This window comes from Dipodomys merriami, unplaced genomic scaffold (genome assembly GCF_024711535.1).
Source record: "Dipodomys merriami isolate MVZ:Mamm:240054 unplaced genomic scaffold, mDipMer1.0.p SCAF_4, whole genome shotgun sequence".
Classification (NCBI taxonomy): domain Eukaryota; kingdom Metazoa; phylum Chordata; class Mammalia; order Rodentia; family Heteromyidae; genus Dipodomys; species Dipodomys merriami.
The window spans coordinates 66,289,068-66,313,685 of NW_027205603.1; the positions used below are offsets into that span (position 1 = coordinate 66,289,068).

The following is a 24,618-nucleotide window of genomic DNA, read 5'->3' on the forward strand; positions in this document are numbered from 1 at the left end:
TTTTCAAATAATGTAAAAAGACAAGTTTATATTTATAAAGGAGTAAAATATGAAACATAACTCCTGTCCTGAAAATGTTAATATATAATTTCAATATCTTAACATAAGAAAGAAAATAAAAGGTACCAACAAGTTAGACAATTAAGCTTATGTAAGTTTATATAAGCTGCATCCAGGAAACATAAATATCAACCTAGTATATGCCTCCTGAGCAATCAAGGTTCACACAGCAACATTAAACACTGACTGAAATAGAGCAAATGAACTAAATTAAGGGGGGGGGGGGGAAGGAATGGAGAGAGAGAGAAGGAAGGAATGAAGGAGAGAGAGGGGGGAAGGAGGGAGGTAGCGAGAAAGGGAGGGAGGAGGGAGGGAGGGAGGGGGAGGGGAAATAAATTATATTTTCAACTTTTGTAATAACTATCCTCATGTTTCTGGCTAGGGTTTTTTGTTTTGTTTTTGGCCAGTACTAAAACTTGCACTCAGGACCTTGTGCTGGCTAGGCTAAACATTTCTTCACGCAGCATGCATTTAAAGTGTTCTCATACATATTGTTCAATTTTGCTCCAAAAAGAATTTTTTTTGTTGTTTTTGTTTTTTGATAGTATTAGGATTTGAACTTGGGGCTTTGCTCTTATTTGGCCTTCTAGATCTACTGGTGTTCTACTACTTGAACTAGGCCTCTACCTGGCTTTTTGATAGCTAATTGGAGATGAAGTCTCTCGGAATTTTCTACTCAGGCTGGCTTCAAACCACAATCCTTCTGGTCTCAGCCTGCTCAGTAGCTAGGATTACAGTCGTGAGCCAGTAGTACCTGGCTCGTGTTTTTTTATTTTGTTCAGGGTTTTTTTTTGTTTTGTTTTTTTGGTGGCAATTTGGGGTCTTGAACTCATGGCCTGGGCCTTTGTGCTCAAGATTAGCATTCTAACCACTTGAGGCACAGTTCCACTTCTACTTTTTTGTGGTTAACTGGATTCTCAGGGATCTTCATGCCTGGGCTGGCTTTCAACTACTATCCTCAGATATCAGCCTCCTGAATAGCTAGAATTACAAGTGGGAGATACTAGTGCCTGGCTTTTCGGTTTTCATTTTAAATATTAGGAGAAATGCCAATACCAGAACCAAACATATATTGTCATCACATATAAGCATAAATGTAAAGCAAACTAGGATCCTTTTGAGTGTGTGTGTGCCAGTCCTGGAGCTTGAACTCAGGGCCTGGGCATTGTCCTTGAGCTTCTTTTGCTCAAGGCTAGCACTTTTTACCACTTGAGTTACAGAGCCACTTCTGCTTTTTTTTCTGTTTATGTGGCACTGCTAGGCATGCACTCTACCACTAAGCCACGTTCCCATCCCCAAACTAGGATCTTTAAAAATTTATACATACAGGGGCTGGGAAGGTGGCTCAGTGGTAGAGCACTTGCCTTGCATGCCTGAGGCCCTGGGTTCGATTCCTCAGCACCACATAAGCAAAAAGAAAAAAGCTGGAAGTGGTGCTGTGGCTCAAGTAGTAGAGTGCTAGCCTTGAACTGAAGACCTGAGGGACAGCGCCCAGGCCCAGAGTTCAGGCCCCATGACTGGACCCAAAAACAAACAAACTTATACATACAATGTAATCATAACCATTTTTCAATGCCTCAAAGTACTTGGGAAAAAAACCCAAAATGTTTTAAATGTTATTTATGGAATATATTCTCGCATGGTGCAGTAAGGATCACATATCTGTAACAAGATTAAAAGTGAAAGGATGAGACAAGACCCATAAAACAAATATGTTTTCAAAAAGAAAAGTTTTACTAGAAACCAGAGGGAGGAAAACTACTAAGCCAAATTATGTATTTTTTAATGATTAATGAAGTATTTCTGGAGCATTAATATTAAGATGCTGGTCTTGTCTTCATAACAATTTAAAATTCAATTACATTTCTATTCACATTTCCCTTAAATCTCCCATCTCAACCCAAAGTTTACAAATCCTTTATTATTTCCATCTTAACTAAACACATTAATCTGTAAAACCCCTCCTATGATCAAGATATAAGCAAGATTTTAGAAATTAAGATAGGTATGGTGGTACATAGCTGTAATCCCAGAGGTTATGAGGCAAAGACAAGAGGATCATGAGTGCAATGCCAGCCTGTGCTACAGTAACAAGCCCATCTCAAAATTAAAAGACAAGGGCTGGGAAGATGGCTCAGTGGTAGAGTGCTTGTCTGGAATGCATGAGGCCCTGGGTTTGATTCCTCAGTACTACATAAGCCAAAAAAAAAAAAAAAAAAAAAAGCCAAAAGTGTTGCTGTGGTTCAAGTGGTAGAGTGCTGGCCTTGAGCTGAAGAGATGAAGGACAGTGCCCAGGCCCAGAGTTCAGGCCCCATGACCAACAAAAAATAAATAAAAATAAAAAGACAAGCCAGGCGCCAATGGCTCACAAATGTAATACTAGCTCCTCAAGAGCCTGAGATCTGAGGATAACGGTTTGAAGACAGCCTGGGTTTCACTAAGTCTATGTGACTCTCTTCTCCAATAAACTATGCAGAAAAAGCTAAAAATAGCTTTCTGGCAAGTGGTAGAGCACTAGCCTTGAGCATAAAGAAGCTCAAGGACTGCCCAGGCCCTGAGTTGAAGCCTCAGGAATAGGGGGGAAAAAAGTACAAACACATGAAGAAAAAAGCGAAAAAATAAATTAAGACAATTACAGAGGAAAAAAAAATGTCAGCATAATAGTAAGGTTAAAAACATTATTACAGCCTGGCTCATGCCCATAATCATAGCTACTCGGGAGGCTGAGATCTTAAAACTGCAGCCCAAAGTCAGCCAGGACAGGAAAGGCCCCGAGACTCTAATTTCCCAACTAAATGCCAGAAAGCCAGAAGTGGTACTGAGCCGAAAAAAGCTCAGAGACAGCACCCAGGCCCTGAGTTCAAGCCCCAAGACCAACCAAAAACAAAACAAAACAACACATTACAGCTATGTAACAACTTCAAAAAGGCAAGTTAATGATGTTGGGAGGGGAGGGAAAGAACCAGAAAAGCCAACGCTGCACTGCCATTTTGGCCACCAGCCAGAACAAATTATTACATTAGTTGCAATCAGCAAAATTTATTGATTCCTGATAGCTCTATATCTCATTTTATAGTACAGATTCATAAAAACAGCAAGTAGGAAGTAATATAAAACCATAATACATACTTAGCTTCAGTAGTTTTGTTAGCTTTTTCCATGCTTTTCAGGCTCTCAGGGGATCTAAGTTGAAATCTACAGCTGTCATTCATATTCCAAACTGACTCCATTAAGACACCAACTTTCGGAATCCCAGCACTAATTGAAAATGCAACTGCTCCAGCATGATAAAGAGGATTATTTCTTAAACATACCTAGGAAACAAAAGAAAACCACCAAGGTGACATAACTTTAGAACAAATTATGAAATGTAGTATGTAACAGTATTATATCCTAGGTTTTCCAGTACAATCTTTCTTACATAATATGGCTAAAGTAGCACTAAAGGTATCTATCAAAAATTTTGTTCCTAAAACTAATAAGCCAGAGTAACTTTTGCTCAATAGTTAGCATTAACTTTAAAAATGTATGCAGTAGCCGGGTGCTGGTGGCTCACGCCTGTAATCCTAGCTACTCAGGAGGCTGAGATCTGAGGATCGTGGTTCAAAGCCAGCCCAGACAGGAGAGACTGTGAGACTCCTATCTCCAATAAACCACCAGAAAACCGGAAGTGGCGCTGTAGCTCAAGTGATAGAGCGCTCGCCCAGGCCCAGAGTTCAAGCCCCACGACTGACCAAAAAAAAAAAAAAAAAAAAAAAAAAAAAAAAGTATGCAGTAAATATTAATCACTCTGCCCAAAGGAAAACAGAGAGACTAAGAATGTTTATCATTTAAACAATAAATGTGAAGACAAATTGCATTTTCTGTAATTTAAATTTTCGCCTTTAATTTACAATGCTACAAAGGCTCTATAAGTTGATTGCTATGGATGTTTCCTCAGGAAGACTGATTTTTTTTTTTTTTTTTTTTTTGGTCGGTCGTGGGGCTTGAACTCTGGGCCTGAGCACTGTCCCTCAGCTCTTTAGCTCAAGGTGGGTGCTCTGCCACTTGAGCTACTGCGCCACTTCCGGTTTTCTGGTGGTTTATTGTAGATAGGAGTCTCACAGTCTCTCCTGCCCGGGCTGGCTTTGAACCACGATCCTCAGATCTCAGCCTCCTGAGTAGCTAGGATTATAGGCGTGAGCCACCAGCGCCCGGCTAAAGACTGATGTTTTATACTACCCAGATACTTTGGTGGATACTGTAATTCTCCTTTAAATTAAAAACACTACTGTCAAAAGTTTAACTGAATTTAGGAGCAAATAATCTGTGAAATTCTCACCTACAACGTCTACCTCCTCAATCTATACCCTGAAAACCTATAAAATGGCACTGTCAAATATCACCAATAGTTCCATCTGAAACAGAAGCATATCTCGAGATTTCATCTGATGTCTCTTAACAGCTTAACTATACTGACCTCCTGTTCAGATCTCCAACAATTAAAATAATTAAAAGATTGTGTTATACAAAACTATTGGTCGGCTGGGAAGGTGGCTCAGTGGTATAGAGTGCTTGCCTTGCATGCATGAGGCCCTGGGATTCCTCAGCACCACATAAGCAGAAGAAAAAAAAAAAAAAAAAAAGCTGGAAGTAGTGCTGTGGCTCAAGTGGTAGAGCGCTAGGCTTGAACTAAAGAGCTGAGGGACAGCACCCAGGCCCAGAGTTCAGGCCCCACGACCAGACCCCCGGCCCCAAACAACAAAACAAAACAAAAAACCTATTGGCATTCATGAAGATCATGTTGATGGCTTATAGCTAAATGAGACATAAGAAGATGGTTGGGGCTGGGAAGGTGGTTCAGTGGTAGAGAGCTTGCCTTGCATGCATGAGGCCCTGGGTTCGATTCCCAAACACCACATAAGCAAAAAGAAAAAAGCCGGAAGTAGCGCTATGGCTCAAGTGGTAGAGCGATAGCCTTGAGCTGAAGAGCTAAGGGACAGCGCCCAGGATCAGAGTTCAGGCCCCATGAACACACCCCCCCCCCAAAAAAGAAGAAGAAGAAGAAGAAGTTTGGTGGGCTGGGAATGAGGCTTAATGGTACAATGTTTGCCTAGCATACATGAAACCCTGCGTTTGATTCTTCAGTACCACATAAACAGAAAAAGTGGTGCTGAGGCTCAAGTGGTAGAGCACTATCCTTGAGCACAGAGAGACTTAGGGACAGAACACAGGCCCCAAGACTGGCCCAAAAAAAAAAAAAAAAGATGGTTGGTGGTATACTTGAGACATATGGGAAGTGAAACTATTGGCTTAGAATTACAAATGTACCAAAAAATAGGCATCCCAAAGTACAGTTACAAGACAAACAGTTCATAAAAGGAGGCATCTTTATTAAGTTCTTCTACCCTGCTTCATTTCCATTTACAGGAAGTTTCATAAGAATTTTTCAAAAAAGACTGGTTAAAGTTTAAAGACTGAAAGAGTGTTCAACAAGAAAGACCTTAAAGGAGAAATGTGGCATGTTACAATAGTAGCTAATCTCAGGTTTTCCAAAGCTTTGAAAGAAAACCTCAATTGTATACCAAAGCATTTTAATACACTATTGTTTTAAAGCTTTCCTTTCTCCAGTATTCTTCCCCTCCCAGCCTACAGTAATGTCATCCCACATGCTAAAGAGGCAGCGGCCACATCTTACTATTTATGAGACCAACTGACAAGGGATTTTGAGTATAGAAGAAACAGACTTAACAAAATAGAAAGAGGCTCCTGTGGCAGACAGCCCACCAAATCATAAATAATAAAAAGGAGCAATAATGTTTAGAACAGCGGGTAATCAGTGAGAAATTTCTATTTGGAAAGCCAACAAGGGTCAGAACAAGACAACTGTAAGAACAAAAAAAGAAAGAGAAAGAAAAAAAACAAAAAACAAAATCAGATTCACAAACAAAAAGAATTCAGCACATTTAAGTGGGTTTGGAATAAACAATTCCAGTTGTAACAAACTACTTTTTAAGTCTTAGGGAATATAGATGGTAGTACCAGTACCTTTTGGTGATGAGAACAAAACCTGAAATGAAAATGCTTCACAAAAGGGCTGAGAATGTGGCTCAGTGGTAGAGTGCTTGCCTAGCATGCATGAAGTCCTGGGTTCAATTCCTCAGAACCGCATACACAGAAAATGCTTCATAAGGAAGTGCCATATTATGTAATATAATTCAGCTTTTCTCTAAGTTTTAAGACTTGTGAAGTAATGGAACATTTACTGCAGTTAATAGGACCCTTATCATCTCAGAACCCTTTTCCAGTACTACTATGTCCCCCCAAAACTTTTCCGTTCATGTAGGTCACACCTACAATAATTAAATGTATTACTAACAAAATCTGAAAATTTTTAGGTAACAAAACCTCGTAGTAATACAATTTTGTAACTATATGTTCAAAAGTGTTAGTCAGAGAAATGGCATTCATTGCAGTTTTACAAATATCTTAATGTCAGATTTAATAAGACAGCTTATTTCTCATGTCTGCTTCTGCATTCAACCAGCTGTGAAGCTGTTTTTAAGCAAAGGGAAGCAACTGGCCTTCACACAGACACAGGATCAGGAAACAAATGGCTTTGCCTAAAACCATCTGTAAAAAAACAGAAATTGGTAGAAATGCAGAGATCTGACCAAGCCTCCTATAGACACTGATCGCCATTGAGCAACATCTTCAACAACTTAGTAATAACCAGAGCTGTCAAACATAATGAGGTCTGGCCATATAACCAGGGTAAAGTAAACAATATTTTTGGTGAAGGTTTTGCTACAAAGTACCAAATGATCTTCAAGTAATGTAGGAACTCCATACCATAAGTAAGCCTACTGGCACTCATCCAGAATCTATAAAATGCTACTAACACTGAATGAATAATAATGATGTAACACATACATGACATTAGAATCTGATGCTTCAAATGACATTCATCTAAAACAGTGCTTACTTAGGTTTAACTTACAGAGGAAGAAAGTAATTTGGTAAGAGAAATATTGTCTCATAAGAGAGGCTTAATTCTAAACACTTACCTGGGTACCAACAGTGATATTTGGCATGGAGGAAATACCAGCACTGGATTTGGGCTTTTTGTTTTTTGCTCTAGCTTTCTCTAGCATTTTCTTCCTTTGACTAAAAGGGACTACCCCCCTGAAAAGGAAACAATCAACTGGTCAAATAAGTAACAAAAAAAAAAAATTACAAAATTCAAAGGATAGCTCATATATTCCTTCTCTAGTATTTTTATTTCAGAATACTAATGTGCAATTACTCTCAACTGCAACTTGTTCATAAGTTTAATAAACCTTTAGGATATTTCTGTTACAGTTAAGTATACTTTATTGTAAATCTTACCTAAATATAGTTTTTGCCAATAAAAATTACTGATATCTCCTTAAATACAAGAAAAAATGTGGACCCTAACAGAGAACTTACAGTTAAAGAAAACTCAGCAAGGAAACTAAAAATACCATATATCTTGTATTTCTAATTGTATAAAAGCAAAGTTCAAATGTATTAAAGAGGCAAGAATTAAAAATATCCCCAAATGTAAACAGCTCTTTCATAAAATTCAATACAGTATTATTATTTTCATAAATTTATGTTTTAGTTTCTTGTAATGTAACTTTAAAGTAGAATTTCCTTCTCTACGTAGGATTGGCCTTCTCAAGTTAATATTTTACTCCTCAAAAACAGCCCTCTATGCACATGAAAGAATTCACTGAAATTCTTCCTCCCTACAGACTCACCACCAATATAAATTGTTCTCCAGCTGGGCGCAGGTATAAAGAGCACAGCAATGTAAAGAAACTATGCGTTCTCCTTGAAGTTCTGAGTAAGTCTGTGCAGTGTGCTCTAATTTGGAAGCCACAGAACTTAACGTTTCATCCACCCAGGTAGCAACCTAAAGAACCAAATAGTAAAGGTTTAAACAAAAGTAAGTAGTTATTTCCAGAGCTCAAGGATAGCCTGAGCAATCTTTCTAAAAGAACTATGATCAAACTGAGGGAAGGGCATAACGATTCTTGGAGTGGTATTCTAAAATGTTCCTATGTGGGAAACTGAGATTAGGAGGATCAAGACTCCAAGCCATCCCAAACAGAAGTCTTTGGCATTCCAGCTCAACAGAGGGAAGCTAGATGCCTTCATCCCATCAATGGCCCAGGCACACACCTAACACTGTTTCAAACTAATCAGTGAAAAAATCAGGAGGCAGATATGGCTCTGCAATAGAGAACAAGGCTGTGGGGGATGGGGGCAGGGGGAAACGTCCTGGGGGATAAAGGAGTAGCATCCAGGCTGGTCTTTAATTCTTCTGCAAGTGCTGGGATTACAAGGATAAACCACTAGGACTGGCTTGCTGCAACAGTTTTGTTTGTTTGTTTGTTTTTAAAACATTTATAGTATTTATGACCAGTAGTTTCTTTTTTTTTTTTTTGGGTCCAGTCGTGGGGCCTGAACTCTGGGTCTGGGCACGTCCCTCAGCTCTTCAGCTAGCGTTCTACCACTTGAGCCACAGCACCACTTCCGGCTTTTTTCTTATGTGGTGCTGAGGAATCGAACGCAGGGCCTCATACATGCAAGAAGTGCTCTACCACTGAGCCACCTTCCCAGCCCCTGCAACTGTTTTTTTGTTTTGTTTTTAGTCGGTCACAGGGCTGAATCTGGGCCTAGGTGTTGTCCCTCAGCTCTTTAGCTGAGTCAAGGCTAGTGCCCTACCACTTGAGCCACAGCACCACTTCCGGCTTTTTTCTTTTTGCTTATGTGGTGCTGGGGAACCGAACCCAGGGCCTCATGCATGCAAGGCACGCACTCTACCAGAGCCACCTTCCCAGCCCTGGCAACAAGTCTTAATAGTAGTAGCTTAAAGCTAAACTGAGCATTTGAGGTTTAAGATCCATACTTTCAATCTGCTTTTATAGCTTCAACATCTCCTCTCTCAAAAGAAAACACATTGCTTTTCACTTTTCTCATTCTTTTCTTTTTCTTTTTTTTTTTTTTTTTTGTTGGCCGTAGGGCTTGAACTCTGGGCCTGGGCACTGTCCCTCAGCTCTTCAGCTCAAGGCAAGTGCTCTACCACTTGAGCTACAGCGCCACTTCCGGTTTTCTGGTGGTTCATTGGAGATAGGAGTTTCACGGTCTCTCCTGCCCGGGCTGGCTTTGAACCGCGATCCTCAGATCTCAGCCTCCTGAGTAGCTAAGATTACAGGTGTGAGCCACCAGCGCCCGGCTCTTTTCTTTTTCTTAAAGCAGAATGCTACTTTTAAAGTACTAAACTGGCATTCCCTCCACCCCCACCCTCCAGGCACTGCATCACGCTCATAAGGCTTCAAAAACATGTACTTATGGACCTAATTAGACAAAAAGATAGAAAATGAAAAGATGAAAAGGAGCTGGGAGAGAAAGAAAACCATGAGTGTAAGCATGAAATGTTTATAAGCACAAAATGAGTCCTACCTTGTTATTTTCTGTAGCTACAGTTGCTCTTATACTATTTGCAGACAGGAGGACTATCTTTTCATTGGTTAACCCCAAAAATGTTGCTCTTGGATGATGTAATGAAGGATTCTTTAAAAGCATCAAAAAAAAAATGATTACTATTTTATGTTGACATGTAGAGTTCATTCTTCAATATAAGATTTAATATAAATGAAATACCTGGGCATTTCTGTAAGGCTCAGACTCACTCCACTTCCACTGATGCAGTTCTCCTTTACTGCTAACAGCCAGAAGCTCAGAATACAGAGCCCCAATACACATAAATTTTGTTCCATCCTGCAAAGTAAAAATACTATAAAAATACAAAAACTACCAAAGTCTTTGTCAATTTAGTCACTATAGAAAAGATTGTTTGAATTATGGTAACACATACACCACAGCTACCCAACAGCTTCAACACAGACTACAGGGTCATCAGAAGGCTCTGGACGCCTCCATGAACTCAACTTCCTTCAATCATGCTGACTTAGTGCTCCTGATTGCGTCCACCATCTCACCATTGATCTGTCCCCTCTGCCTGTGTTACTTTTGCTCAGATAACTCATTTCTTCTTCTAAATCAAGTTTGCTCCAATAGACTTCTCTGATACTATCTACATAATCACCATTCTCAAAATCTAGATCACAGTAATTCAATTTTTGTATTTACATGTTTATGTCACATAAATATAAGTTCTATTTGCCACTGTGCTCACAGAAGAGCTCACAGGTACTCAATAAAACTACTGAACGAGTCTTAAAACACAAACAAATACATGCGGTGTTTGCCGAATGTGGAAGAAAAGAGTGGAAGTGGCACTCTGACTCAGTAGTAGAGCACTAGCCTTGAGCAAAAGCAGCTCAGCAACAATGTCCAGGACCTGAGTTCAAGCCTCAAGGACAGGAAAAAACAAACAAAAACAAGCAAACCAAAAAAACTCACCACAGTAATACTAACAGTAGTAATGACAACAAAGAAATTAATTAAAGCAGGGAAAACTAAAATGTCAGATGACACAAAATTTTCCTTATAGGATCTTCCAACGTACTTTATTTTGCTTTTTAGAGTGAAAATTTAACTTTGAAAGTGAAATATATGCAATAAAAGTTGAGATGCAATTAAATCAGAAAGCTTAATGAATATAAATAAAATTTTAACTAAGATAAAACTGCTAGAGAGGCTGGGAAGGTGGCTCAGTGGTAGAGTGCTTGCCTTGCATGCATGAGGCCCTGGGTTCGATGCCTCAGCACCACATAAGCAAAAAAAAAAAAAAAGCTGGAAGTGGCACTGTGGCTCAAGTGGTAGAGCGCTAGCCTTGAGCTGAAGAGCTGAGGGACAGCGCCCAGGCCCAGAGTTCAGGCCCCACTACCAGACCCAAAACAAAACAAAACAAAACAAAAAAACTGCTAGAGCCATGAAGATACCCAGAAATCTCACAGCACAATTTGCCAGTGACAGAATCTTAGAGGGTTACACAGTGCTCACCTCATGCCTGTGAACTCTACCAAGACTTATAAACAACAGGTTATGTCTCAAAGCTTATACAGAAAGAACACTAATTCTAATCTTCTATTTCTACCAATCAGCCCTATTTTCAAGTCACTTTCAGGTGGGGGTGGGGTGGTAATTGGCATAGAGTCCCAAAGTGAAATTGGCGATGTCATAAATTCCTCTCTTCTCTATTTGAAAAATGATTATTTTTTCCCAAGGTAGCTGCATCAAACATTAACCTTTTCTACCTAATTTTCTCTTCTCAATCTCTTGATCAGAATTAAAGACAATGGGATCAGAACAAGTGGAGTCCATCACTAATTAAATGACTTCAAGTATATTACATAATTTCTCCAAACCCATTCTTACCTCTAAAATAGGCATTGTACTACACACCTGGGGGGATGAATTAACATATGAAGTATACAACACAGATAGAGCTGACAGTAGGTTTCAGGTACTTGTAGTGAAACAGGGAAGAACGGGTAATTAGTAAACTTTACTTTATGTCTCTGCCATCCATCATATCATGAGCTCAAATCAATTCAACTATGACCACACTGTTCACTCACCTTCATCTCCTATTCATCAAGGAAATGGTTGATTTTAGAAACAGGTTTCTAATAACAGGAATCTCTGTATTTACTTCATTCTTACTTCTTTACCATTCCCCATCTTAAGTCCTTAAAGATCACACATTCTCTCTCTCTGAATGCAACCCTTTCTCATATCCTCCAACAACCCACCATCAGACCTCCTCAAGATAAAGTGAAGTCTTACCTGGCCTCTATTTTACCTTTCTACCTACCTTTCACTAACAGCTATAATTATACTGCCAAATCAGTACCCCCAAGAACTTTAATAGCTATAATCACACTTATATCTGCCAAATAAATCAGTACCCCTTGAATTTAATTTACCTTGTCTTCTCTAAAACTATTCAAATTACTTGCCCTTGTTTATCATAAGTTCTGGAACCATAGTACACAAGAGTACTAATCTCCAACAGCCTTTTTGCTACCTTCATGACCATTTTCTCCAACTCCTCACAGTATAATATATTCCCTACCACAAATTCTGTCCTGGTCCCTTTCTTCAAATTATGCTCTACTCTCAGTGATTACATCCAATAGATCAGCAGGTTTTAAAATATGTAAATCTTCTAGCTTCCAGATTTAACTGCAAGAGCTTTCTATCTGGATGCCTTAAAAGGCATCATAAGCCAATCACAGGAGGCCAATACTTATAATCCTATCTACTTAGGAAGCTGAGAGCTGAGGATCACGGTTCAAAGCAATCCCAGGCAGCAAGGTCCATGAGACTCTTAAAATTAACTACCCAAAATCTGGAAGTGGACCTCTGGCTTTCATGATAAGAGCTCTAGCCTGGAGCACAAAAGCTCAGGGATAATGTCTAGGTACTGAGTTCAAGCCCCAGGAATGGCACCAAAAACAAACAACAGCAGCAGCAACAACAACAAAGCACCATAACATCTCCTAAATGAATTCATCATCTCTTAAAAAGCTGTTCCTTACCCTCAGTCTCCATCCTCATGAATGATATTCACTGCCCACACTGTTAGCAGCTCTTTCTAGTGCTTCTAGTGCTTTTTTTTGTAATGCAGTAAAAATGGGCATCAGTGCTTTATATTAGATCTTAAGAGAAAAATCAGGTGTTCCCCACTGATTATGACATTGGCTGTGGGAATTTCATAAGTGACTAATATTGAGAAACTTTCCCTGTAGGTCTAAATTATAAAGAGATTTTAATTAAGAAATGACGCAGCAGGCTGGGAAGGTGGCTTAGTGGTAGAGTGCTTGCCTTATATACATGAGGCACTGGGTTTGATTTCTCAGCACCACATAAGCAGAAAAAAGCCAGAAGCGGTGCTGTGGCTCAAGTGGTAGAGTGCTAGCCTTGAGCTGAGGAGCTGAGGGACAGCGCCCAGGCCTAGAGCTCAGGCCCCACAATCAGAGAAAGAAAGAAAGAAAGAAAGAAAGAAAGAAAGAAAGAAAGAAAGAAAGAAAGAAAGAAAGAAAGAAAGAAAGAAAGAAGGAAGGAAGGAAGGAAGGAAGGAAGGAAGGAAGGAAGGAAGGAAGGAAGGAAGGAAGGAAGGAAGGAAGGAAGGAAGGAAGGAAGGAAGGAAGGAAGGAAGGATGCTGGCTTAGCTTACTTGTTCACAGCTGGCACTCTCTACTTGAACAACAGCCTGGTATTGATGGTTAGAGATGGAGAAGACTTTCTACCAAGGCTGGCTTTGAATCAAAGTATTCCAGGTCTTGGACTCTTGAGTAGCTAGGATTACAGGTATCCACCACCAGTGGCTGGATTGTGTGTGTGTGGTGGGGGGGGAGTTGTTTGTTGTTGCTGGTTTTTGTGCCAGTCCTGGGACTTGAATTCAAGGCCTTTGCTGTCCCTGATTAGAACATACTACTTTAGCACAATTAGGCATTCCCTCCATTCTTCACTTTGGTACAGACAGAAAGCCTGTTTATGTCCTTAACTATGTTGTATTACCACTTGAGCTTTTGTGCTCAAGGCTAGCAATTTACTACATGTGCCACAACTCCTCCAATTTCAGCCCTTTGATGGTTAATTGGAGATAAGAGTCTCACAAACTTCTTCCAGGACTGGCTTTGAATTATGATTCTCAGATCTCAACCTCCTGGGTAGATAGGATTAAAAGCTCTTGGTGATTTTATCTTTCATCCTATTAATGTGCATATCACATTATTAAAACACACCTTGCAAACTTGTGAGGTCCAGTTCAAGCCCCAATACAAAAAAACAAAACAACAAAAAACAAAAAAACAAAAACAAAAACAAAAAACTAGGACAAATTAAAAAAGCAAAAAACAGGACTGGGAAGGTGGCTCAGTGGTAGAATGCTTGCCTTGCATGCCTGAGGTCCTGGGTTTGATTCCTCAGCACCACATAAGCAAAAAGAAAAAAGCCGGAAGTAGTGCTGTGGCTCAAGTGGTAGAGCGATAGCCTTGAGCTGAAGAGCTGAGGGACAGCACCCAGGACCCAGGCCCAGGCCCCACGACTGGACCCCAAAACAAAACAAAACAATCCGTGTGCCAGTGGCTCACGCCTATAATCCTAGCTACTTAGGAGGCTGAGATCTGAGGATGGCAGTTCAAAGCCAGCCTAGGCAGGAAAACCCATGAGACTCTTATCTCCAATAAACTACTCAGAAAACTGGAGGTGGCACTGTGGCTCACATGGTAGAACACTAGCTTTTCTGGACAGTGCCCATGCCCAGAGTTTAAGCCCCACAACCAACAAAAAAAAAAAAGGGGGGGGGGAAAGGGAGGGAGACAGATAACTACATAGCTAAACCTCGTCTCATCAGATTATCAAAACTACGAAGTATAATGAACAGTCAAGGAGCCAGAAAAAGTAAGTCACATTAGATAGATTTAATTTGATGATTGAATAGACAGGGAAAAGAAAGTAAGTTAGTTAAATGGATATAGATGGTTTGATGGTTGAATGGATGAGAAAGGCAGAAAAGTGGATATTAATGACCAATTGGTGAAGGAAGAAAAGGAGGAAAGAAAAGAGGTGGGAGAAGAAAGAGGAAGGTAGGATACAAGAGAGAAAGAAGAAAAAGTTGATGTTCTCAAGGTAAAACTCTTCAGAAACCAACAAAAACTTGGACTTGGGGCTGGGAAGGTGGCTCAGTGGTAGAGCGCTTGCCTTGCATGCATAAAGCCCTGGGTTCGATTCCTCAGCACCACATAAGCAAAAAGAAAAAAGCTGGAAGTGGCTCTGTGGCTCAAGTGGTAGAGCGCTAGCCTTGAGCTGAAGAGCTGAGGGACAGCGCCCAGACCCAGAGTTCAGGCCCCACGACCAGACCAAAAAAAAAAAAAAAAAAAAAAACTTGGACTTAATTAAGAGCATACTTACTTAGGTACTTCCTCCATTTGGTAAAGGCCTGTTAATTTCCTCAATTGTGCTGTATTACAACTATAATAAGATGTTCTCTTGCATTTTTTTCAGGCAGACAAGAGTCAAATTCTACATTTTTTCAGTTTATGGTAAATTCACTATGAATATTAGACTTGGAACACAAAACAGACTGCTAAATGCACCTACTCAGCAGTACACCTCTGGCCCACTGGTCTTTATTACCCACTCCCCAATGACCTTCAGCATCTGCTTGTTTTCTCTTCCAAAAACAAAACTAGACTTCTTGTTCTTTATACTTTACCTATTTGGAGAATACTAATGCATAGTGTAACACATTTCTCATGAGTCTAGTAAGGAAAAAAATCATTATATGGCTTACAAATGAGGAAAATTAAGTCCTAGAGAAATTAAAGAACTTGACCAAAGTAACACAGCAAGTAACAGATAGCACTCAAGCTCGAGAGCCCAACCTTCATGGTCACTGTATAGAGATGAACTCCTGTGCTTCCCCAAAGCCTCTTGGGATTAATTCTACCATGGTATTTTTTTTCTTTAAAAAAGTTAAAAGTTAGAATGTTTCATGATTTATGAAAAGAGAACACAATTCGGTGAAAGTTTGGCTACCAAAGAAAAACAGAATAAACCCTTTTACTTCCAAACAGACTGATTAAAAATCATGTCCTATATTACAAAAATTTTCACATGAATGAATGTATGCCAAATAACTAAAAACATCCAGACTCACAATAGCTTTAAAAATAAATTTGGAAAGTTGGACTGTTTTCCCCAATTTGAGCCAAACTTCAAAGAAAGAAAAGAAACCCAGATTCTTCATATTTGCTGGATAGTAAGCTCAAAGTTCTCATCCTTTACGTTTACGTATGCTAAAGAAAATGTCCTACCCAGCTGTCTGTCAAAGAAACAATATGCACACTTTAATAAACAAGTAAAAACATATGTTTTCCTATCAGCACATATGAAGATGAATTATCAACTACAGAAGGACAATGAAACACACACATCATTGACAGGCTACTTGGATCTCCACTTCATTTGTGGCAATAATGATTTCTTAAAGGCTCAAATTAACAACTTGTAGGTACCTTCTGAAATTGACCCATTGTATTATTTCTCAGGATGCTGAGTAGAGCTCACTCAGTCCAGTCCTATTCAGTCTATTCTATGTCCCAGAACATTCAGAACAAAATGTCTGTCCCAACTCACTGTCTGATCAATCAAGGAAATATACATTATTGATCTTTACCTGACCCACATGTTACATCAATGACCAAATTGGCAAAACAAATAATGGGAACCTACGTTACTACAGAATAGAAAAAAAGAAATTACCATCCCAACTTCAGAATTCCTTCATCATGTAAGGATAGCAGCACTGAACGTAACTGAAATACCTCATGCAATACCAAATAAAAATGCTTATCCTTTTAAAACAAAATAAAAATACCACTGTGTCTTTTTTTTCTTTCAAACAGTCTAACAAAGCTCTAAATAAACTTTAATAACCTTTCCAAGGGAGGACAAAAGGAACATGAAATCAATTTATAAATGGAAAAGGTAGAAATTGTTTTTATGGAATACCTTATCTGGCCACCACTGTAAGTCTTCTGCTAGAGATACTGGACTTTGAACTGGTGTGTTCTTCTTATCCAAGTTTGGCTCTCCTTCCTTGCTGGTAGAGCCCCTCTCATTATCAAATGAGGCTCCATCAAGCCACCTTCGCTCACGTAAACGTAAAACGGATTCACGTTCACGCAACAGCTCAGAGTCTCTCTCTAAGGGAAGAAGGAGAACTGGTATGCAATTGGGTCACACCAGTGGGATAAAAGTAAGCCACTCTCTAGTAAAGACCCTTCAGGATGCAACTAACAGCAGTTTATCTACTCACAACAATTTATATAAATGTATAATTTAGCAAGGCTGACATGCAACATTCAAAACACCAACCCTTTGCAAATGAGTGGATAAAAATTATAAGCTAATATTTTTATAAACTATGCAATGACTGATTGCTCCATTATTTTAACTACATGTTTCTGAAATGAAAGTGATTTTAAAGGTACATTTTTGGTTTTATTTTTTTCTTTTTTTGGGGGGGAGGAGTTGGTAGTGGGGCTTGAACTCTGGACCTGGGCTCTGTTGCTCAGCTCTTCAGCTCAAGGCAAGTGCTCTACCACTTGAGCCATTGCCCCACTTCTGGTTTTCTGGTGGTTAATTAGAAATAGAATCTCACAGACATTCCTGCCTGGGCTGACGCTGAACCGCGATCCTCAGATCTCAGGCTCCTGAGCAGCTAGGATTACAGGTGTGAGCCCCAAGCTCCCAGCCATTTGCGTTTTTAACTTTAAAATGCTTGATTTCACTTAGAAACACTCTGTATAAACTTTATTTATGAATCAGAAGATGCATAAATTCAAAGTTCAACACATTAGCTACCAGCAAACCAAAAAAGCATGGTAGAGCTGGGCGCTGGTGGCCCACGCCTATAATCCTAGCTACTTAGGAGGCTGAGATCTGAGGATCGCAGTTCAAAGCCAGGCTCAAAGCCAGCCTGGGCAGGAAAGTCTGTGAAACTCTTTATCTCTAATAAACGACTCCGAAAACCAAAAGTGGTGCTGTGGCTCAAGCAGTAGAGCGCTTGCCTTGAGTTGAAGCGCCTTGAGTTGAAGAGGCAAAGAGAGCACCCAAACTCAGAGTTCAAACCCCATGACCGACCAAAAAAGTTAGACTTCAACTAGTTTTCTTTTTAATTAAGATATAAAAAACTTTAATAGGATAAATTATAATTTGACTTTTTTTGGAGGGAGGGTGGGGGGGGATGGTCTGGGCCTGGGCGCTGTCCCTAAGCTCTTCAACTCAAGGTTAAAACTCTACAACTTGAGCCACAGAACCACTTCCAGTATTTTGGTGGTTTAATAGGAGATAAGAGTCTCTTGGACTTTCCAGGATCCTCAGATCTCAGCCTCTTGAGTAGCTAGGATTACAGGCTTGAGCCACCGGCACCCAGCTTAATTTGACAATTTTTATAGGAGTGATTTTTGTAGATAAAACTTGTATTTGAGGGTCTGGGAAGGTGGCTCAGTGGTAGAGTGCTTGCCTTGCATGCATGAGGCCCTAGGTTCCATTCCTCAGCACCACATAAGCAGAAAAAGCAGGAAATGACACTGTGGCTCAAGTGGTAGAGCACTAGCCTTGAGCTGAAGAGCTGAGGGACAGCACCCAGGCCCAGAGTTCAGACCCTACAACTGACCAAAAAAAAAAAAAAAATTGTATTTGAAAATTAAATGAAGTTGAGCACTGATGGCTCATGCCTATAATCCTATAACTAATTTCTTAGGAGATTGAGATCTGAAGATCACAGCTCAAAGGCAGCCCAGGCAGAAAAGTCCATGAGACTCTTTATCTCCAATTAACCATCAAAAAGCCAGAAATGGAGCTGTAGCTTAAGTGGTAAAGTGATTAAGAAGAGCTCCCAAAGCCAAGCCCCAGGACCAACCAATCAACTCATTGACAGACCGACAGACACCATTGACAGACACCATAGACAGACAGACAGACAGACAGAGACACACACACACAGTATCATTTTCCAAGAGTGTGGCTTGTTTATATGGCTCAACAAAAAGTAGTGCTTATTTATTTTTGGTTGGTTGTGGGGCTTGAACTCTAAGCCTGGGTACTGTCCCTAAGCTCTTCAGCTCAAGGCCAGCGCTCTACCGCCTGAGCCACAGCACCACTCACCACTTCCAGTTTTTTAGTGGTTTACTGGACTCTCACGGACTTTCCTGCCTCAGCTGACTTTGAACTGTTATCCTCAGATCTCAGCCTCCTGAGTAGCTAGGATTACAGGTGTGAGCCGGAGCCAGCCAAAAAGTAATGTTAAGTTTGGAAAAAAGATATGTTTACAAGTTATTGATGTCCAATACTAAATAACTGAAAATTCAATACTTGATATTTAGGCTGTCAAGTATACATTTTTTTAGTTTTATAGCTACCATTTAATATGTTCAGTAGATCATCCCATAGATATGTTGGGTGTTTTTGGTCTTTTTTTGGGGGGGTCCAGTTGTGGGGCCTGAACTCTGGGCCTGGGCGCTATCCCTCAGCTCTTCAGCTCAAGGCTAGCACTCTACCACTGGAGCCACAGCCCCACTTCCAGCTTTTTTCTTTTTGCTTATGTGGTGCTGAGGAATCGAACCCAGGGCCTCATGCATGCAAGGCAAGCGCTCTACCACTGAGCCACTTTCCCAGCCCCAGATATGTTATTTTTAAAGTATTACGTTTAAGGGCTAGATATTTGCATCAAAGTCTTAATACAGTAAGCCATTTTTTCCAATTTATTAATGATTGGGTAAATAGTTTTTTTGGTTTTGTTTTGTTTTTTGGTTGTGGGGCTTGAACTCTGGGCCTGGGAACTGTCCCTGCATTCTTCAGCTCAAGGCTAGCCCTCTACCACTTGAGCCACAGCACCACTTCCAGTTTTCTAGTGGTTCATTGGAGATAAGAGTCTCTTGGACTTTCCTGCCTGGGCTGGCTTTGAACCATATCCTCAGATCTCAGCCTGAGCAGCTAGGATTACAGGTATGAGCCACCATTGCCCGGCAATAATTTATTTTTGTTTACTAATTTGACCAAGCAGTTTTAAATTTAATTCTAGAAAGTAAAAATATTGACTGTAATTAGATACCAAAGCTTACAGCAATATACATACATTCTGGGCCTGGATGCTGTCCCTCAGCTCTTCAGCTCAAGCTAGCACTCTACCACTTGAGCCACAGCGCCATTTCTGGCTTTTCCTATTTATAGGGTGCTAAGGAATTGAACTCAGGGCTTCATACATGTGAGGCAAGTACTCTACCACTGCACCACCTTCCCAGCCCACAAATATAGTTTAGTAAGCCCAACATTTGCATGTAATATTTAATATTGGAGAATCCCATTCTACTAAGTTTTTCATAGTTCATTCTTTAATCTAAACAGGACTTAAACATAACCATTCAGTTATTTTAATCAAACAGACTTGTTTTCTGAATGCTGCATGTCATTCTGAACTTTTAGTTCAGAATCCATATTCCTAATTTAAAATACAGTTAGGTAAACCTTATTATCATAACCCTAGATTATGCATTACACAGTGTGAAATATTATTGTAGCTACTCAAAATAAAAATAGCTTTTAAGTCAAAGCACTACGAAACATGAGAGATTATCTACTTTAATATAATGAGGTCATCACTATCCTTCAACAGGCAGTCCACAGTAAAATAAATTAAGTACAAAATTACCTCGAGATGAGCCTAGCCTGGAAAGTGATGAACGACGAAAAGAAGGGTAACCAAAATAGCTAATGTCCTCAGAAAACATGGCATCCGCATCAATAATGACACTTGGATGAGCAGAATGAATATCAGCATCAAGAAGCGACATAAGATCCTCTACAAGCAAAGATATAAACAATAACAGTTATAGACTATACATCACTGAAAGATCTCTAAAATTAAGCTATATTAACATAAAGGACTTATGCTACCTAAGCAAAACACAAAATCCCAAAAATAAAATGAATATTAACACAGATTTTGAGGATCAGCAAATACCTAACTGCTACATGCTCAACTTTTACTAAATTACCACCGATCACTTTTTTTTTTTTTTTGGGTCAGTTGTGGTCCTTGAACTCTGGTCACTAGGCACTGTCCCTCAGCTCTTCAGCTCATGGCGAGTGCTGTACCACAGGAGCCATAGCGCCACTTCTGGTTTTCTGGAGGTTAATTGGAGGTAAAAGTCTCACAAACTTTCCTTCCCAGGATGGCTTTGAACTGCGATCCTCAGAGCTCAGCCTCTGGAGTAGCTAGGATTACAGGCATGAGCCACCAGTGCCTGGCAAAGACTACTTTTTAAGATAATATTTATAAACAAAGACAACATCGTCAAAATCTAAATGCAGTCCAGTTGCTATCTATTTTCAGTAATATCAAAATACAACATTACAGAATCACCTGTCAGCTAGGGATAAACACTTCATTCCTCAAATAAGGAATGGAGAAATGAGAAAGCTCTTAACATGACATGGATGTACCAACCTCCAGGTAAATAAGATTCACTGGCTGTATCATCTCCATCATCTCCATCTTCATCATCCCGGCTAAGTAAATTATTTACAGCAAGGTTTACATCAAGATTTGTTCGTTGTAATTCTCGAATAATTACACTTCTGGATTTGCCTTGTAAAACAACTTGGGCCTGAAAGAAAAATAAATGAAGTGGAGACATGCTTAAGTGGTTTGCAGAAGCCTAGGCAAAAAGTTCAATGACCTGAGTTCAAGCCCCGGTACTACAAAAGAAGAAAAAAGAAAACAGAAATAGATAAATAGATTATACTGAGCCTAGCACATAATCCTAGTTACTCAGAGGCTGAGATCTGAGAATCATGGCTCAAAACCAGCTCAATAAAGAAAAATCTGTGAGGTTCTTATCCCAAATTAACCACCAAAATGCTAGTAGGTATGTGGTTTAAAGTAGTAGGGACTTAGCCTTGAGCAAAAAAAGGTAAGGGATAGCACCCAGGCCCTGAGTTCAAACCCCAGTACCAGCACAAAAAAAACAGTAAATTGCCAGGTGCTGATGGCTCAGGCTTATAATCCTAGCTACTTAAGAGTGTGAGATCTGAGGATCACAGTTTGAAGACAGCCCAAGCAGGAAAGTCCATCATTCTCACCTCCAATTAACCACCAGAAAACCAGAAGTGGCACTGGTGGCTCAAAGTAGTAGAACACTAGCCTTGGGCAAAAAGAGGTCAGGTACAATACCCTAAGTTTATGCCCCACAATCAACCAATCAACCAATCAAAAGAAAAGAGAGTAGTATGCTAACTTTAATTTTAAAAATCTTTATCAGAATCAGCTTTCTAGAATCAATACAGAAAAAAAAATTTTTTTTCCACAAGTCATGAGTGTAACCCACCTCAAACAGTATAGTTTCAAGTGGTTATATTGTCTTGCATTAATGTGCCATACCTGTGAGATCAGCTCCTCTGGAATAACGGATGCTGGAATCACTGGCTGGGGCTGACTGCCTAAAAGTCCAGATCCTCTATCACGTCCAGTTCGAATGACTCGAGTCTGCCGCCGGGAATCTCGAGCTCCAGCTGATGACCTACCAGAGGATCCTCCTCCACTTCCACCAACTCCTGAACTCCAACGGCTTCTAAGTATTGGGGAATTTATAAAATTAGCTTTTTAAACAAACCATTCTTTAAAAAGGTCACTTAAGGTCTTTTTAAATTCTTTTCAGTCAAGATTGGTTACGATGTTTACTATAGTAGTTTGGGCAAAATAAAACTGAGTCAGCTTTACAACTGAATGTTTAATGCTTAAATATAATTTTTTTCATTTTTTAAAATATTATTTTTTAATCCAGTACTAGTGGCTCACACACCTATAATCCTAGCTACTCAGGAGGCTAAAATCTGAAGATCACAATTCAAAGACAGCCTAGGCAGGAAAGTTTGAGACTACTATCTATAATTAACCACCAAAAAAAGGGAAGTGGAGCTGTGACTCAGGTGGTAGAGCACTAGCCTTAAGCAAAAAATCTCAATGATAGCACCCAGGTCCCAAGTTCAAGCCCTAGGGTCAGTACAAAAAAAAAAAGAATATAAAAAATAATCTGAAGGCTGGGAAGGTGGTTGGTGGTAGAGCACTTGCCTCGAATGCATGAGGCCCTGGGTTCGATTCCTCAGCACCACATAAGCAGGGGGAAAAAAGCCGGAAGTGGGGCTGTGTGGCTCAAGTGGTAGAGTGCTAGCCTTGAGCTGAAGAGCTGAGGGACAGCGCCCAGGCCCAGAGTTCAGGCCCCACGACCGGACCCCCCCCCCAAAAAAAAAGAAAAAGAAAAAGAAAAATCTTAAAAGGTGTACATTCAGGACCAGGCAGAGTAGAAAAGGCCTGTAATTTCAATACTCAGGATACATAGGCAGAAAGGTTGAGTTTGAGCCAACCTGGGCTACATAGAGAGCTCAAAGACAGTGTGAACATAGTGAGATCCTGTCAGAAAAAACAAAGAGGAGAAGGGAGAAAGGAGAGGGGAGAGGAGTGGGGAGAGAGGAGAGGAAGAAGGGGAGAGGAGAGAGGGGAGAGGAGAGAGGGGAGAGGAAAGAGGGGAGAGGAGAGAGGGGAGAGGAAAGAGGGGAAAAAAGAGAGAAGAGAGAAGAGAGAGGAGAGAGGAGAGGGGAGAGGGGAGAGGGGAGAGGGGAGAAAAGAGCCATAAGATTACCAATGTTGCACAAAAAGTAAAACGTAGTTGAGAACTCAAGAAAGAATGTTAAGCAGAGAGCCAGTAGTTCAAGCCTATAGGCCCAGCTACTCAAGAAGCTAAGATCAAGCCAGCTCATACAGGAAAATCTATGAGACTCTTAACTCTGATTAACCACCAAACAGCCAGAAGTGGAACTGTGGCTCAAGTGGTTGAGTGCCAGCATTGTGCAGCAGAGCTAAAGAACAGTGCCTAGGCCCTAAGTCCAACTTGAAAGGAAGGAGAACCACATCTAAGAGTCTTAAAAAGATACAATCTGTGACTTTATACTCTACCATTTAAGCCTGCTATCTGGGCCTACTCAAAAATGTTCCAGTTGAGCAGGGTTCAGGCCTGTAATCCTAGCTACTCAGGAGGCTGAGATCTGAAGATCATGGTTCAAAAGCCAGCAGAAAAGTCCTTGAGACTCTTATCTCCAATTAACCACAGAAAAGCAGAAGTGGCACTGTGGCTCAAGTGGTAGAGCGCTTGCCTTGAGCTAAAGAGCTCAGGGAGAGCACCCACGCCCAGGGCTCAAGCCTCCTGATTGACTCCCTCCTCCCCCACCAAAAAAAATAAGTTCTAGTTTGGACAATACATTATATGGCCAGTGGACACCAAAGGGATAGCTTGATATTTCTACCAAGTAAGGCACACCATTATTTTCCAAGTTAATAATATTAGAAACCTAATCAGTTCAGCCGGGCGCTGGTGGCTCACGCCTGTAATCCTAGCTACTCAGGAGGCTGAGATCTGAGGATCGCGGTTCAAAGCCAGCCCGGGCAGGAGAGACTGTGAGACTCCTATCTCCAATAAACCACCAGAAAACCGGAAGTGGCGCTGTAGCTCAAGTGGTAGAGCGCTCGCCTTGAGCTGAAGAGCTGAGGGACAGCGCCCAGGCCCAGAGTTCAGGCTCCAAGACCGACAAAAAAAAAAAAAAAAAGAGAAACCTAATCAGTTCAGTATGTAGCTTGGTCATGAGCAGACTAAAATCTCCAAGAGGTAGACAACTAATACAAATTAAAGATAACTAGAGTACAGAATATCTGAAAATCTAAAAATATTCAGATCTTTAAGTCCTGCTTACTTCTGCCATTAGACCACCAGCAGCTGCTAGTGTGCAATCTTTGCTACACAAGCCCCTGAGTTTAGTGGAAAGATAACTGGCAAGGTGTCTCTAGCTTATTCTAGGTTTTTCTGGAAGATACTAGGTTTTTCCACTCTTAAGTTACTATGCGGGGCTGGGAAGGTGGCTCAGTGGTAGAGCACTTGCCTTGCATGCATGAGGCCCTGAGTTCGATTCCCCAGCACCACATAAGCAAAAAGAAAAAAGCCGGAAGTGGCACTGTGG

The 24,618-nt window shown here is 40.4% G+C and overlaps 1 protein-coding gene across 4 annotated transcripts in view; it reads right to left on the reverse strand.

The window, feature by feature from the left end:
- Positions 1 to 24,618, reverse strand: part of Ubr5 (ubiquitin protein ligase E3 component n-recognin 5) — a 124,937-nt gene that overhangs the window by 58,252 nt on the left and 42,067 nt on the right. For 2 of the 4 annotated variants that reach the window (XM_069991173.1, XM_069991172.1), the window contains exons 6-14: positions 21,992 to 22,181; positions 21,059 to 21,218; positions 20,261 to 20,410; positions 16,558 to 16,769; positions 9,733 to 9,849; positions 9,532 to 9,642; positions 7,824 to 7,978; positions 7,107 to 7,224; positions 3,190 to 3,374 (exon numbers count right to left, since the gene is read on the reverse strand). In XM_069991173.1, the coding sequence (XP_069847274.1) occupies positions 3,190 to 3,374; positions 7,107 to 7,224; positions 7,824 to 7,978; positions 9,532 to 9,642; positions 9,733 to 9,849; positions 16,558 to 16,769; positions 20,261 to 20,410; positions 21,059 to 21,218; positions 21,992 to 22,181 (1,398 nt within the window). The remainder of the gene's footprint in view (positions 1 to 3,189; positions 3,375 to 7,106; positions 7,225 to 7,823; positions 7,979 to 9,531; positions 9,643 to 9,732; positions 9,850 to 16,557; positions 16,770 to 20,260; positions 20,411 to 21,058; positions 21,219 to 21,991; positions 22,182 to 24,618) is intronic. The other 2 variants (XM_069991174.1, XM_069991175.1) reach the window with 1 other exon arrangement.